Source organism: Chenopodium quinoa, unplaced genomic scaffold (assembly GCF_001683475.1).
Source record: "Chenopodium quinoa cultivar QQ74 unplaced genomic scaffold, ASM168347v1, whole genome shotgun sequence".
Lineage (NCBI taxonomy): Eukaryota > Viridiplantae > Streptophyta > Magnoliopsida > Caryophyllales > Amaranthaceae > Chenopodium > Chenopodium quinoa.
In genome coordinates, this window is record NW_018742461.1 from 4,402,546 (window position 1) to 4,417,386 (window position 14,841).

Below are 14,841 nucleotides of genomic sequence, written 5' to 3' on the forward strand. Positions count from 1 at the left end.
TAATTAATAAATAAGTTAGATAAAAAAAACAAAAAAAAGGATATTCTTATTTTCCATTTTTTTTCGATCCTCCGGAAAAGAAGCCAAAGGAAAATACAACAAAGAGACAAAGACACAGAAACAAATTGAAATTATCCTCCGGAACAGAAGCCAAAGGAAAATACAACAGAGAGACAAAGACAGAGAAACAAATTGAAATTAGAGAGAGAAACTAGAGAGAGAATTTGATTTTTTCTGGAGTAGTCTTTTATTATTATCAGTAAGTGGGTTATGAAACATCCAACAATCTGGTACTGTCACCACCTATTTCTTCCAACTCAACCATCTGTTTCTTCTTTTAGATAAATAATTTCATCATTTATCTATTAATTTATTAATTTTATTATAACCCTTCTTCTTCAATCTTCCATTTCCATAAAATACACCCCAAAGTTTCAATCTTTATTTATTTTTTGAATTGCCCATTATCAAATCCATGGAAATTCCATCCCAAAATACGATTTTGTAATACTTGAAGCTCAGAATTTGGAGAAAGAAATAGGGAAAAATGAGGACTTTGTGTGATGTTTGTGAAGGTGCTGCTGCAATCTTCTTTTGTGCTGCTGATGAGGCTGCTCTTTGCCGTGCTTGTGATGAGAAGGTACTTTCTTTTTTTCTGGGTTCTTTTGATTTTTGGTAATTTTTTGAGTAGTCTGTATTAATTTGATTTGTTGTTGATTTAATGATTTTTGATGGGGTTTTGTTTAATTGCGAGTTTTTAATGCTTTCCAATTTCAATGTATTCATTAGATTTAGTGATTTAGCTTAATTGGTAATGTTTTGGGTTTGTGTTCAAAATCTAGTATTCAAATTAGGTAAGTGGAAGAATCAAAACTATCCAAAGTGAAGGGTTTTTTATTTTATTTTTTTTTTTTTTTTTTTTTTTGGGTGGATGTAGAGAGAGCAACTAACAAGGCTAATGATGTAGACGAGATTCGATCTTAGGCCATGGAACCACGTAAGCTAAGCTAGTTGACATCCATATCTATACAAAGTTAATGGGTGCATTATATGTGGTTGGAAATTCTAGTGGTTCTAGAAAGTTTTTGATATGATTACCCAATGGGTTGTTAGGGGAGAATTTGAAATGAGCATTTCTGAAGTATAACTAGTACTTAGTACGGAGTAGTAGTGTGAAATTTTCAGAACATACTGAAAATGGGCTTGTGCTACTCGGGAGGATGAAAGTTCAGGCTACAGTCATACAATGCTATATTTGGCATTTGAATACAGTGAGGTTGGTCTGGCTAATCTGTGGCTGTGGTGTATATGGGATGTTTGAATTGAATGTGACATGTGATTTCACATGTTGGGTTTCAAGTCAACTCAGAGTTGTGTGGCGGGCAAATCTTGAATGTGATTTGTTACAAGATGTGGAGGATTCCATTAAACTCTCTCTTTTATGGTAAAAGATGTGGGGTGGAGGCAGGGTGTTTGGTGGGGAATGGGGATAACTGGGTTAAGGTGTTTAGCTATCATTTGTTGTGTTTTTCGTATTTTCTTGTTAAGGACCAGCTAATGGGATCAAATATCTTCCATCAACTTTGCTTGATGCTCCTGACAAAAGCTACATTCTCACATAGAAGCGTATGCTTTGTTATTCAATCTCCTCAGCCTGGAAACATTGTTGCTACCAGGTGTAAATTAGGAGCTTGAACCAGTCTAAGCTACACTTTTGCTTCTTTTGGCATCTGGAGTTCGATTTGTGTGCAATACCTTTGCTCACCGGATAAGAATATAAGGTGTAATTTTTAGATTCTATCCTATGGACTTGGGACCCTATTTCTTTTATGAAACTTGTCACAAGGATGTTTATTTTGGCTGACTGCTTTAGGTAGTTATCAGTAAATGTAAAGTAGGATTGATTTGAAAAGATAAGTCATAAGCGGTGTTCTTCCTCGCATCTTTTAACTCAGCCTTATCTTGCTCTCTTTGGTTCCATCTTTTCCTCCAGCTTCTTTTTACTCCCTTCCCCTGTTCTCTTCTCCTTTTCTTTTCTTTCCCTACTGTAGTTTATGGAATCATTCTGCTTAAAGTTTGATTTTTGATTTGGCAAATATACACAGTAACAGGCATTGACAATGATAAAGGAAGAGATTATAGAAATGTATTTCCAATTTTGTGTTTGGAGGGGATGCTGAAGGTCTCTTGCATTGACAAGAAGTGGGATGGCATTGTCATACATTCTGATTACCTGTAGTGTGAACTATGAAACCTGCAATTATTTGTAGCTCAAATCATCAACAGATTCCTTGTTATTTACTTCAGATGACTTTGATGCGGAAGTAAATCTGCTGATCTCAGTGCAAATAGCATAAATCTAGTGTTATCGCTACTAGAGGAAGAATTAGAACTCATAAGCAAACCATTCTGAGTATAAATTTGAACCCTGAGGAGTGAGGAATATAAACAGCTAAAGATAGTTTTTTTTTTATTTTTTTATTTTTTCACTCCATATGTACGTAAATATTGTTCTTGTTTATGTGGGTCATATTTGGGAGAGAAGTTGTAGTGGAATTTTGTTGATTAAATATAAATAAACAAAAAAAAAAAAAAAAAAAAAAAAAGGAGCTGATGGTGCTAGAATATGAAAATTTTCTTGTAGAAAAGTCCAGTTTCTTCTACCCATTTAATACCTACTATAACTATAACAAATAAATATAATACCTACTATAACAAAACAATATTGATTTAGGTTCCTTTTTTCTTAATTCTGATTAATTATAGTCTTAGTTATTCTTTAAGGACTCTCGTGTTTGAATTATGCTTTGGGATTGGAATTGACCTTTTTGTTTTTATCCTTCTACTAATCCATGTTTTCTCTTTTTTGCGGGATAAAAATTTTTCTTTTGCAATCAGAGGTCATAGGTTGTTTTAACTATTATTGATCATATCAATTTCTATATATCTATATGGACTGATTTAAGCGAGCTCATAGTGTGCTTGATATAAATTGGTTACTAGTGGAAGATAGTAATAAGGATGAATGAACAGCAGTTAAAGGGAGAAAGGAGGAAGAAGCACAGTGTGCACACACAAAAGAAAAATTGGGAAAGTTGGAGTAAATGGCATGAAGCTTGACTATTTGGCCAGTGTCTTTTTAAATAGAATAGGTCTCAATCAACTGTTTTTTTTTTTTTTTCCACTTTTTTTTTTTTTTTTTTAAAGTTCTTGTCTTACAAAATTCATGTTTAATGGTATTTTCTTACAATCTACTTTGTAATATTTTGTTACCAATCACCTAATACAGCGAAATTCTGTTGAGAAGACTGATCTTAGTTTTACTTAAAGACTTAAAGTACATAGCCTAAAAACCTTTTATTTTAGCTTGTTGTTTTTAATACTGAGTATCTCTCTTTAGAGTCTAGACTAGAGTGTGTTGAATGTACAGTTGAGAGCTTTGAGCTTTTTATTATGGATTTTATTGGACCAATACTTGATGTATAAAAGATTTCTATTTTTATGTATATAATTTTAATGAATTGGAGTGGCAGGTCCATATGTGTAACAAGCTTGCTAGTCGACATATACGTGTTGGACTTGCTGCCCCGAATGCTGTACCGAAATGTGACATTTGCGAAAATGCACCTGGTGGGTAGCTTTCTGCATCCGAGTGATGTTTTTGTTCTCCTAGTGTAGAGTTGATTAATTAGCCCATGTATGCAGCTTTCTTTTATTGCGAGATTGATGGGAGTTCGCTTTGCCTGCAATGCGACATGGTTGTTCATGTTGGCGGTAAAAGAACTCACAGACGTTATCTTTTATTGAGGCAGAGAGCAGAGGTCTGTGTCTCAATGCTGATTACTGATTAGTATTGGTCTGCTTGTTGCATTTTCTCTTTTCTAAGGGATTTTGTTAATTTCTTCTCTGAGGGATTTTGTTAATTTACTTAAATTCCATCACTGATGGGTATTTGCATGTAGTTTCCAGGGGATAAATATGTGAATGTTGATGACGTGAGCTCACAAGGTGATCAAATGGAAGTAAGGAGGGAACCAAATCAATCATCGGACGCAATTGTGACGGAGAAGGAGCAAAATCATGTAGTACATGTAGATGGTAATGGTGTTCCTGATGCACAAATGGATAACAAAATGATTGATCTAAATGCCAGACCCCAAAGGACTACTGTGCAGTCTCCTAATAACAATCAGGTGCATGTCGTGACTCGTTTATAATGTTTTGGCTTTCTTAAATAATAAAATATGTTGCTGATAACTGGTATTCCTCTGTCTGATTAAGACACAGGGAATGGACTATGTTCCTGGAACTAATGGTGATTCTGCAAGTGTTGTTCCTGTTAGATCTTTTAAAAGTGAGCCGGAAAAATGAACCAGGTTATTACTACTTTTAACTGTAATTTGCTAACTATATATCACAGTGTTTATTTAATGTCGTGCTTTCTGTGGAATGATTGGAGTATTCTCTTATGTGATCTTGAAAAATGTCACTTTTTGAAATAATGGTTCATAAGCTACATTTGTGGCAAATGGTTGGAATTTAGAACCTTGGCTGCTCAATATATATATATATATAGCCACAAGGGCAATACAAACTACTATTTTTTTTTTTTTTTGGGGGGGTGGGGGGGGGGGGGGGGTGGGGTGAGGAGTGGGATTTGAACTTGCGGCCTATTGTATGCTGGCCCTCAAGGCCTCAACCTTAACCACTAGGCTAAGACCTGATTGTCTTAGCAGCTGTTAGGTTGAACATTTCTTAGGAAGATGTATGAAGTTCCATTTACTAGGAAGTGCAATAAGTTGCTTGGTTGGTCATGTGAAGTTCCACCTACTTGGGGCAGTTGGGGGCCCTAGGTCACACTTCCTATGTTTTTGCCAGCCAAACAAACTTCTCATTCTTCCACTTCTTAGGAGCTTCTACTTCCCATGTGTTTCTATTTATGTCAACCAAACAAGCACTTTTCCTTTATCTTGTATCAACCTTTTGCCTGATTCTTTCCTTCCCCTAAAGCAGATAAATAGAACGTATAGTTTGTTTCGATAGTTTTATAATTAATATGGGAATGGTGGGAGCTTTATTTTGATTCAAGTATCTGCTATAGTTTGGAGTCTTAGGACTGGTAGCTTACTTTTAAGTATGCTGCATTTTGCCTGTAATTTCTAAGTAATGCCTATCTTCTTTTTGAGATTACATGCCGAGGCTAAGAATAATCTGATTGCTTATCTTCAATTTCAGATTGCAAAGTCCAGTATGCATACTGAAGGCCCCATAATCCTGATCATACCTTGGGACTTGAAGTTTATTCTTGCATGTAAAAAGCCAAAGTCATAGGCTTAAAAAACATTCATATGAAGTCCCTTACCTTGGCATGCCCCTGAGGACAAACTCCATTACTTAAACTGGGTGCTCTTTGTAAGTAGAGTGGATTCACTGTGGCCGTTGTTACCATTGCTGAAGTAAGTGATTACGGATAAATGATATTGCACAGGCTGAAACTCCATATATGTGTACAGGAGTGAATTGTTACACACTGGTGAAGATGAGAGAAAGTAACTACTTTATAAGCTGTTGGAGTTGCTCCCTTCATTGATTTTTGGGATAAAACCTTAATTAGGCTTATAAGTGGTTTTATTTTCCTCTTTCTTCATAGACATGGCTCAGCTCCGATTCCAATTTTCTCAAAATTTAACATTGTATGGTCTAGGTTCAAGTAAGAATGTTTTCAGCTAGAAATTATCTAGTATGCAGTGTTTGAAGCATCTGCTATAATTCTTTATAATGATAAAGCATTCAAGTCTTGGTAGCAAAATTAAGTAACTTAGAAATCATTAGTATGAGAAGGGTCGGGCATGGTGCTCACAGTTTTCATCAGCTCCTCCATTCTGCATCATTTATTTTTCTTGAGTTATGGCATGAATCCACGACTCTTTGAACCTTCGAACACTTGAAGATTTTTGAGCCTTCGAGCATGTACTTGGAAGGAGGAACTGCTAGTCTGGTACTGTGGTACATGATCTCTTGAAGCAGACCAATTAAGTGAAAAATGAGCTGAAAGAGATCTACAAGAAACTACTCACAAAATCAATCGTGTAACAGAACTTACAGTGTTAGAACATGCACCCTCTTAAGTCAAAGCCTAGACCTGCAACCATAATATGGCTGCCCAAAATATACATGGCCTCACATTTGGCCTGCAGTCGGACCACACAAGGTAGCCAACACAACCCATAGCAAGATCTGGCCCTGCTTGCTCCCACAGTGCAGCCCACACTCATGTAGAGAAGATTTATATCGCTGTTGACAAGAGGAAAGATCAGGAGACTAGCTTATGTCGATTGTTTTAGCATAGTATCTCTGATCTCGTATCTTTATCCCATTTTCTAATCCCCACACTCTCATTCCTACATAACACGTCCTGTGTATGTCATAGTTATGCCACATTCCATATGCGATCTCATGCATGCTAAATCCAATCAATGTGGCAAAATTACGATGTACAAATAAAAATTGTGACACTAAATCAATGTTTAAAATTTTATAATTTCTCCTAATCTTAACATTTTTGTAAAGCAAGGATAATATATTCAAACTTTTCTTCAAAAAAATAAATAATAAATAAATAAATAAAAATGTTGTCTCAAGAGCATCTACGAAAAGTTGCTGGCTGTTGGACATTGTTTGTTGATTATTCAAGAGTCATGTCCTGTGTCAAATGGTGCTTGTGATTGGTTCCTCCAAAATATGAATATCGATGATAAAGAGTTTCAGGCGAAGCTCAAACATGTCAATGACAGTAGGTATCTAGAGACTACTGATAATGGAGTCTGCTTAGGTTCTATGTTCGTTCTAAAATATGGACTGTAGAGGTTGTTAAGAGTAACAACAATAGCGAGCAGAAGACGAACCACGAGCAGCACTTGCTGCAGTGTGCAATCCGTGAAGGTGAGTTGTTTTTTGAGCAGTGGCAGCGGGAGCGGGAGTGGAAGCAGAAGCAGCAGCTGCAGCAGAAGTGGAAGCAGGATCAGCAGCGGCAGCAGCAATACTTCGTTGCAGGTCCTCCTAAGTCTATGATGTGTGGCTATGACAAGCTTGCAACTCCTCAATTGAAGCCTTACACTTCAGCTTGTATATCGCAGTCTAATTGGCCTGTACAACAGCTTGATCATGCAGAGCAGCTACTGAACCGTGAACAAGAATCGGAGAAATCGAATTCTACTAATAATAGTAACACTCCTCCTCCACTTCCTCCTACAACAACTACTACTGCTGCTACTACTCCTACAATTACTGCTAGTAAAGAGGTTGCTGTTGTAACAACCCCTATTAGTAACAACGGCGGTCATCATCAGTTGATCCAACTTACTGGATGTTAGGTTGGGCAGGTGGTGCTTACCTGCTTCACCCCTGGGGTTGGTGGTGGTTACTCTCATTTTAACTCCAGCCACAACGTTAATGGATCCGGTACACAGACTAACGGTGATGTACACGTGCAAACTGTAGTTGGTAACACCAGAGACGTATCTGTCAACATATTAATAGCTACAAATCTTGATCATCCTCAATTAGTTGTGTTGGATGGCATTAGTATGTAGTTTATGTTGATTCTATAAATAAAGCTACAATCTTGTATGACAATGTTTGCTTAATTTTTTCTCCTAATCAAAGACTCAAATTAGATGATCAGTTACCACTTACCAGGCCATAAGATATGCAGATGCCCTGAAATTTATTTATTTGTCACTCAAATTGGCTTATGTTTTCGCTCCGATGCAAGTTATAATTGAGACATATTTTGGCCTAAGGACTGGTAGTATTTGGATGTAACAGTAACAAACTTGAATTGTACCACAACAAAGCGAAATGTAATAACTCTAGTCTAAAATGGAGCCACCTCTCCTCTTTCTCTAATATAGGATACTCACAAGTGGGCTACAGTGGGTTTCAACATGAGTACATTACTTGTATTCAGTAGGGTACTCTACCATACACTTAATCTAGCTACTAATTGTTTCAAATAAAATAAAATATATATATATATATATATACATATATATATATATATATATATATATATATATATATATATATATATATATATATATATATATATATATATAAAGGTCAGGAAATATCATTAGGAAGCATCTAGCTTAGCTATACTAGTACTATGCGCAAAATAATTACTTTGTATATAGTACATGACAATGAATTTTTGTAGATCACGTACCCACACATGCCAATAAACTCTTTAATTTGGACTATTGTTGATTTTCGAAGTCAGTCCTAGATAGCAAAATGCCTTTGTTCCGTTTAAATTAGCAGAGAATTTTCAGTAGACGAAAATTCAATGTAAAGAAAGCGTAATCAGGAAGCTAGCTGAAACATGCCATGTTCATATCCAGTAGCAATAGTATTTCTTTAAAAAAAACAGACAATTTTATCAACTGATAAATTTTTTTCATTATACTGCCAATGGTGCTCTGACTCTAACATTATATAAATGTTCAAATAATCGTGTTTTATGAACTAAAGACAATTTTGCATTTCTATATGAACTATCATGTTGTATAGTAAGGATGAAATATGTCTCAAGGAGAGTTTGTTTCACATACCTTAGATTCTGCGAGCAAATTATACTCGAATCTTGTACAAGAAAAAAGAAAATATGGGAGTGGATGTCTATATCAAAAGAATCTTGCTAGGAGTGTTGTATGGATATGAGGTCTCGAGGAGGCTGAACAGATAAATTCCGTCGTCCAAGCGTCTATTTATGTAGGGAAAATGCTAATAATGTGCTCCTCATTCAAAGCACTTCATTGAAGATACCATTCGCCTTTTTACTTTGAAGGTTGGGATATATTCATCACTCAACATTTGTCTCCTGGTGTACTATGCATAAACTATAGCCTATTGTTAAGCATCACGTAACACATTGTTACATGGTGCTTATCAAATAAATATGAACATACCATTAGTTATTTATCATTAGGATGAATATATAACGTGTAGAGTGTAAGCTAACATTCGCGCACTTGTGGACCACGCGTCCATGTCTTGCTTACTCCTTGTCAAATCCTTAACAACTTGTTTTGCTTTCACCATCGCGCTTACACACAATAGGCCTAGTAGAATGTCTATTATATTCTATATAAACGTCGTGTGTGTATGTGTATGAGAAATATATGTGTCATGGACAAGTTTTTAAAGTCCATCAAAGTGGTAAGTCTCTTTGAACAAAACTGTGGTTGTTACCTAACAGCCTGTGAAGACAAGAAAACAATTACTCTTATTCGTAAACACGAGTGGAGTGACTCTGGAGCACTCCCTAATGGAGCAGAGTGGAGAGTAAAGTGGATAAAAGGGCCAACTGGTGCTTTTACAGGTAAATGCCGCCTTCATAGCATCTACAAAAAGGTCCTGATGGTATGCCGTGAAGGTGAAGGTCAGCAGGGCTATATAAGGGTATACCAAGACCGCTGGCCTTCCCTAGATCAGGGCACTGAGGTTGAATGGAACCTCTGCTTGAAGCAAGTCAGTTTCGGAGAAGGTCTTGGGATCGAAGCTCAACTCACAATCGATTACCAGCAAGTTAGATACTTCCTTGCAGGTCCTAAGTCTATCATGTGTAGCTATGACAGGTTTGCATCTCCTCGATTGGAACCTTACAATTCAGCTTGTAAATCGCGCTTGCATAACTGGATTGTACATCAGCTTGTTGATGCAGAGCAGCTACTAAAACATAAAAAAGAATCGAAGAAACCGAATTCTACTCATAATAGTAACACTCCTCCACTTCTTCCTACAACTAGTAATACTACTACTACCACTACTGCAATTGCTGCTAGTAAAGAGGTTGCTGTTGTAAGAACGCCTGTTAGTAACAACGGCGGTCATCATCAGTTGAGCCAACTTACTGGATGGCAGGTAGGACAGGTGATTTTGAACTACTTTACCCCTGGGGTTGGTGGTGGTTACTCTCATTATAACTCCGGCCACAACGTTAATGGCTCCGGTACACAGACTAACGGCGATGTGAACGTGCATACTGAAGTCGGTAACACCAGAGACGTTTCTGTCAGATTTTATAGCAGCAGATCTTGATCATTCTCAATAAGTTGCATTGGATAATATTAGTATGTAATTTATGTTCATTATGTATCTAAAGCTATTATTATGTATGGCAATTTTTGCTAGATTTTGATTTTTCCCTATTCTAAGTAGATTAGTTATCAGGCCACAAGGTATGTAGATGCCCTGAAATTTATTTGTCACTCAAATTGGCATAAGTTTTTGCTCCAAGTTACAATTAAGACATATAATGGCCTAGACGGATAAAATTTTAATATTTAGATACAATTGTAACAAACTTGAATATATACGGTAAGAAAGCGAAATTTAATAACTCTAGCCACAGTACAATCGCAATTGCAAACATGAGAATTGGGGTTTCCTATTCTCATCCTGACCTTGTGATAGGTTACTTATTAACCTTACAATAGGCTGTAAGTAACAATCGTCTTACAGTAGTTAAAATCAAAGATATCTACCAATGAACTTTCTTTAGGCTTGTAAATAATCCGTGTTTTGTGGGTAATCCATACCCATTTTCAACTAAAATTAAACGTGTTAAAAAGTTGGACAAGCCAACTTTTGATAGGATTGCAACCGACATTCAAGATTGGTGATAATAAAGCTAATTAAGCTTTAACTTTGTGAGGTTGAAATCAAAATTTGTAAATAGAGTCTTTGGGTAAGTCATCGGAGCATTTTAAGTACGAGATAATTTTATTTGCTTATCTTGCTCTGAAAAGCTCACATGCGATATTACATATTTTGTCTCAATCAATTGGCTAACTATACATCATATCATGCATAGAGTGACCAATGTATGAATTAACTCACACATGCTAAACTTTTGTAGTTATCAAGTTATGTATGAAAGTCTTCAAAGATGATTGCCCACATTAGACACATAGTCTTTATCAAATATTGATTGAATGATTTTTTTTTTTTGTTTTTTTTAGTAAAAAATTGAAAACATGGTTGAATATGATTCGAGCTCAAATATCTTAAAACACAATCGCAATTGCTATGCCAATATAATTACGTTCAATGAATTATATCCAAAACCACACTTTTATTAGTAATAGCAGGTTAAAAAGGAAAAAATTAATTATGTGAATCTATATTGTTTATGAAAAGAAAGAGAAATATGTCAGCCAAACATTGAAGAAAAGAAAAAATCTTTACTAATAGATAATGCATATAGAAATTTTAATATTTTCAACTTTTACCTTGATAAACACGTGAGTACAGAAAAAATATTTATTTTAATTTACCAACGTGTAAAATTTGTAATAAAAGTCAAATTTCAAGTTAGTACTCGTTACATTATACGATAAAACAAATAATGCAAATACTTAAAAAAAAAATTATAGAATTCAAACACAAAAGTTTGCTCAAACAATCTACTTGGACAAGCCAACTTTCTTGATTGGTGATAATGAAGCTACATACATAGCTAGATACCTAAATTCTTCAATTCTTTAAGTTTTGTGAGGAAGAAAACAAAATTAGTTAATTATTTGGGGCATTTGGGTAGGTGTAGTAGTGAACCTTTTCTTATTATGGGGATAGATTTTTTTTCTTCTTTTATTATCAAATAGCTTGAGTATTTGTTTTGATATATTCCCTTCATGTCTGAAAATTATTACAATTTAAAGTAATATTTAATTTATTGTTTGTAGATTAAGATAATTGGAGATCAGAAAGTGTTAAAATGGTGGCCGGGTTGGTGTAAGAATTAAATTATAATAAGATAGAGTGAATATAAATGTATAAATATTGTGGGATAACAAGAGTAAAATAATAAATGGATTTGTCAAATACAGAACAAAGTGAAAATAATTTAAATGTTTAAGAAACGGACAGAAACTAAAAATATTAAAATCATTTTAGAGAATGAGATAACAATTGGCAAATCAATTCATGCATGATTGCATATATATATATATATATATAGTGGCCCATGTAAAAATTCTTAGCTAAACAAGACATTCACATATATATGCTAAACTTGTGATTCAAAATGTAGCTTATAGTGAGTCCATATATAACAAAGATCTAGAATAATTTGACTTAATTGTTAAGTTCATTAGCAGAATAATTCCGATTCCTATTCCATTTGCAAATACTAGCCTACTAGGGGGACTTGCGACTTGTCAAGTTGCGAACATTAATGTCTTCACTCCTCTTTCTATATGAGGCTTTACATAATTACATTACATTATTTCACTTATTATTATAAGGGTATTTTATCCGAATTTATTAGCTATTTTCTTATCTTATCTGAACTTAATCATCAACATTTTATTATATCTGAATCTATCATCCTTTATTTCATTCGTATTACTCCATTTGTATTACTTATCTTACAGATCTTAATGAACCATGAGATTTTATAGGAACTTATCTTTATCTTATCTAAACTCTAATACTATATGTCTTATTTGAACTTATTAACCCTATGTTATACTTTATATTATCTTATATGAATTTATTACCTTTTATATAACTTAATTGACCGTATTAGACCTGAAAAAAGGTCATTCCGATCCTACATATATTTGGTATGTTTAATGTATCGGTACTGCGAGTATAAAAATTATTTATTATTTATGATCAAAGTCAACATGGAGACGAGCAACAATAGTATGTGACGCAACCTTAATATTCACATTAATCACGATATATTCTATGGATGAGATCGAGAGATCATAAATTCACAGAAGTCATTATCCAAGTCCAATCATGAGTAAAATTCCATCCTATCTCTTATCACAATTCTAGGAACAAAGTGATTGATCGTGATAATTTTAAGAATAAAATTTTAGGACCAATTTATAATTCACAAGCAAGTTGCAAATCATTAAATTATTGTACTCGTATTATTATAGTAGTACTTTGAATCAGGTACTCTATTATAATTGCCTACCTCTATAAAAGGAGATGATATGTCACAAAATATAACACTTCAAAATACAATTAAAGAAGATATTTTCACAAACACGTCAAAAAAATAAAAATTACATAGAAAAGTCCTACAAATTTGTTAGCCATGCAATTTCCTGCTTCAGCTCCAACTCAAGGGTATCCACCTTATGGTTATGCCCCGGCACCGTGTTATCCACCGCCTTCGAATTGTGGCTACCCTCCTTACTACTCTTGGGGGTATCCGGCCCCTTATAACGCGTTCCCCGGGAGTGTTTTTAACGCCGGGGGTAACACGAATGGGTCCGGTACGCAAGAGAACGGGGACGTGAACGTTGGGAATAATAAGGAGAAATCCGGAGGTGTTGATATAGGGAAAATTGGTGGGAATCATGGTAATACTAATGGACAACAAGTAGCTGGTGATGTTACTCTTGGCAACATTGGTGGTCGTGCTTAAGCTTAATTTTGTAAATTTGATCGAATAATTTATCTATGTATTAGTTTGTCTTTAAAAAAAAAAAAAAAACTATTTTTATTTGTTATGCTTTTTATTGTATCGTTAGTTGCGATAATTTGTAACTCTGAAGATTTGCTATCATTTGTATGATTATGATGTCTTTGACAATTTGTTGTCTGAATTTCAAGTTTATATATGTGAAGTTCAAGATATTTGTGTCATTTTGAGGCTTTTTGTCCATTATAATCAGAAGTAGATTAAACAAACAACCAAACTTGAAACGTGATTATACTTTTACTTTTGATCTAATCACGTTCTTAATCATTGCCAATTAGACAATTAGTAGGGCTAAACCAAACATGCATAACTTCTTTGAGATTATATATATGCACAACATCCCCTAGCAAATCATGTGATCCCTTCATGCAATCACGTGTAGCACGCATGTATTAGCTAGATTCGAAACACCATCCTGAGCAGTGCTAAGTGCACGATATAATCTGTGGCCAAAAGCCCGGGAAGATTAATTTTAATAATTAAAGACAAGCTACATGCACATTTGTGAAATTTGATCACATTTTGTTGCTTAATAAAGTTAATATGCAAAAATATCAATTTTATTCTAGTTACCTTTATTTTATGAAATTTCGATATTTTCTTCACTTTCTCATCTATATAAGGTGTCAAGAGGATTGGCTTTTCTAGACATACACAAATACAAAGCTAGCTAACTTGCATCACAATAACATGTCTCAAGTGTTTCCACCAGGTTATCCTCTAGAACTAAAAAGATATGGCTACCCTCCGCCTTTCCCACCAGGTTATCCACCAGAACAATACGAAAAATACGGCTATCCTCCTCGTCTTCCTTCCGATCACAACCAAAACCAATCCATGGCTAACCACCAATCGCCGCCAAATCCAGCTTCTACTCAGCCTACCGATCAAGGTCATGAATATCCTACTGTTATATTTCCTTGGGGACCAGGTAGCTATATTCCTATAGCGGGAAATGTTTACAATTCCGGCTTTAATGTCAATCATTCCGGTACACAATCGAATGGAGATGTCAAAGTTGGCAATCGTAACAACTAAACTTAACAATGCATTACAACGTCAAGCTGGCCTATGAATCTTATGTACGTTGATCATTTAATTAAATAGGTCGGGTTTAATATTATTTGTATAGCATATGTTAATCACTATGTAATGGCTCCAAGGGTAGCAAAAAATGTATGCTGTCTATCCTGTTATGTTTTAAGGTAATCTTTAAACATGTGAACTTTAGATGTTCATTATTATTGAATAAAGTGGGCTATATGAAAGTTGATCAAATTGAACTTGTGTGTTACGGAACATATGACTCCATTTTACGCGATAAACTTGTTACA

General features: G+C 34.8%; 2 protein-coding genes across 3 annotated transcripts; both read left to right on the top strand.

Moving 5' to 3' along the window:
- On the top strand, positions 1-5,789 carry LOC110718871 (B-box zinc finger protein 19-like). Of its 2 annotated transcripts, none has more exons than XM_021897798.1 (6): positions 1-640; positions 3,534-3,630; positions 3,706-3,821; positions 3,963-4,193; positions 4,288-4,376; positions 5,236-5,789. In XM_021897798.1, exons 1-5 carry the CDS (start codon positions 548-550, stop codon positions 4,369-4,371), a joined length of 621 nt encoding a protein of 206 aa, XP_021753490.1. In that variant the 5' UTR covers positions 1-547; the 3' UTR covers positions 4,372-4,376; positions 5,236-5,789. The 2 variants fall into 2 exon arrangements, with proteins under 2 accessions (XP_021753490.1, XP_021753489.1); XM_021897797.1 differs by having other exon boundaries at positions 5-640; positions 4,282-4,376.
- Positions 5,790-13,117: 7,328 nt separating this feature from the next.
- On the top strand, positions 13,118-13,450 carry LOC110718996. The gene has a single exon (XM_021897929.1). The coding sequence runs from the start codon at positions 13,118-13,120 to the stop codon at positions 13,448-13,450; it is 333 nt and encodes a 110-aa protein (XP_021753621.1).
- Positions 13,451-14,841: the final 1,391 nt, after the last annotated feature.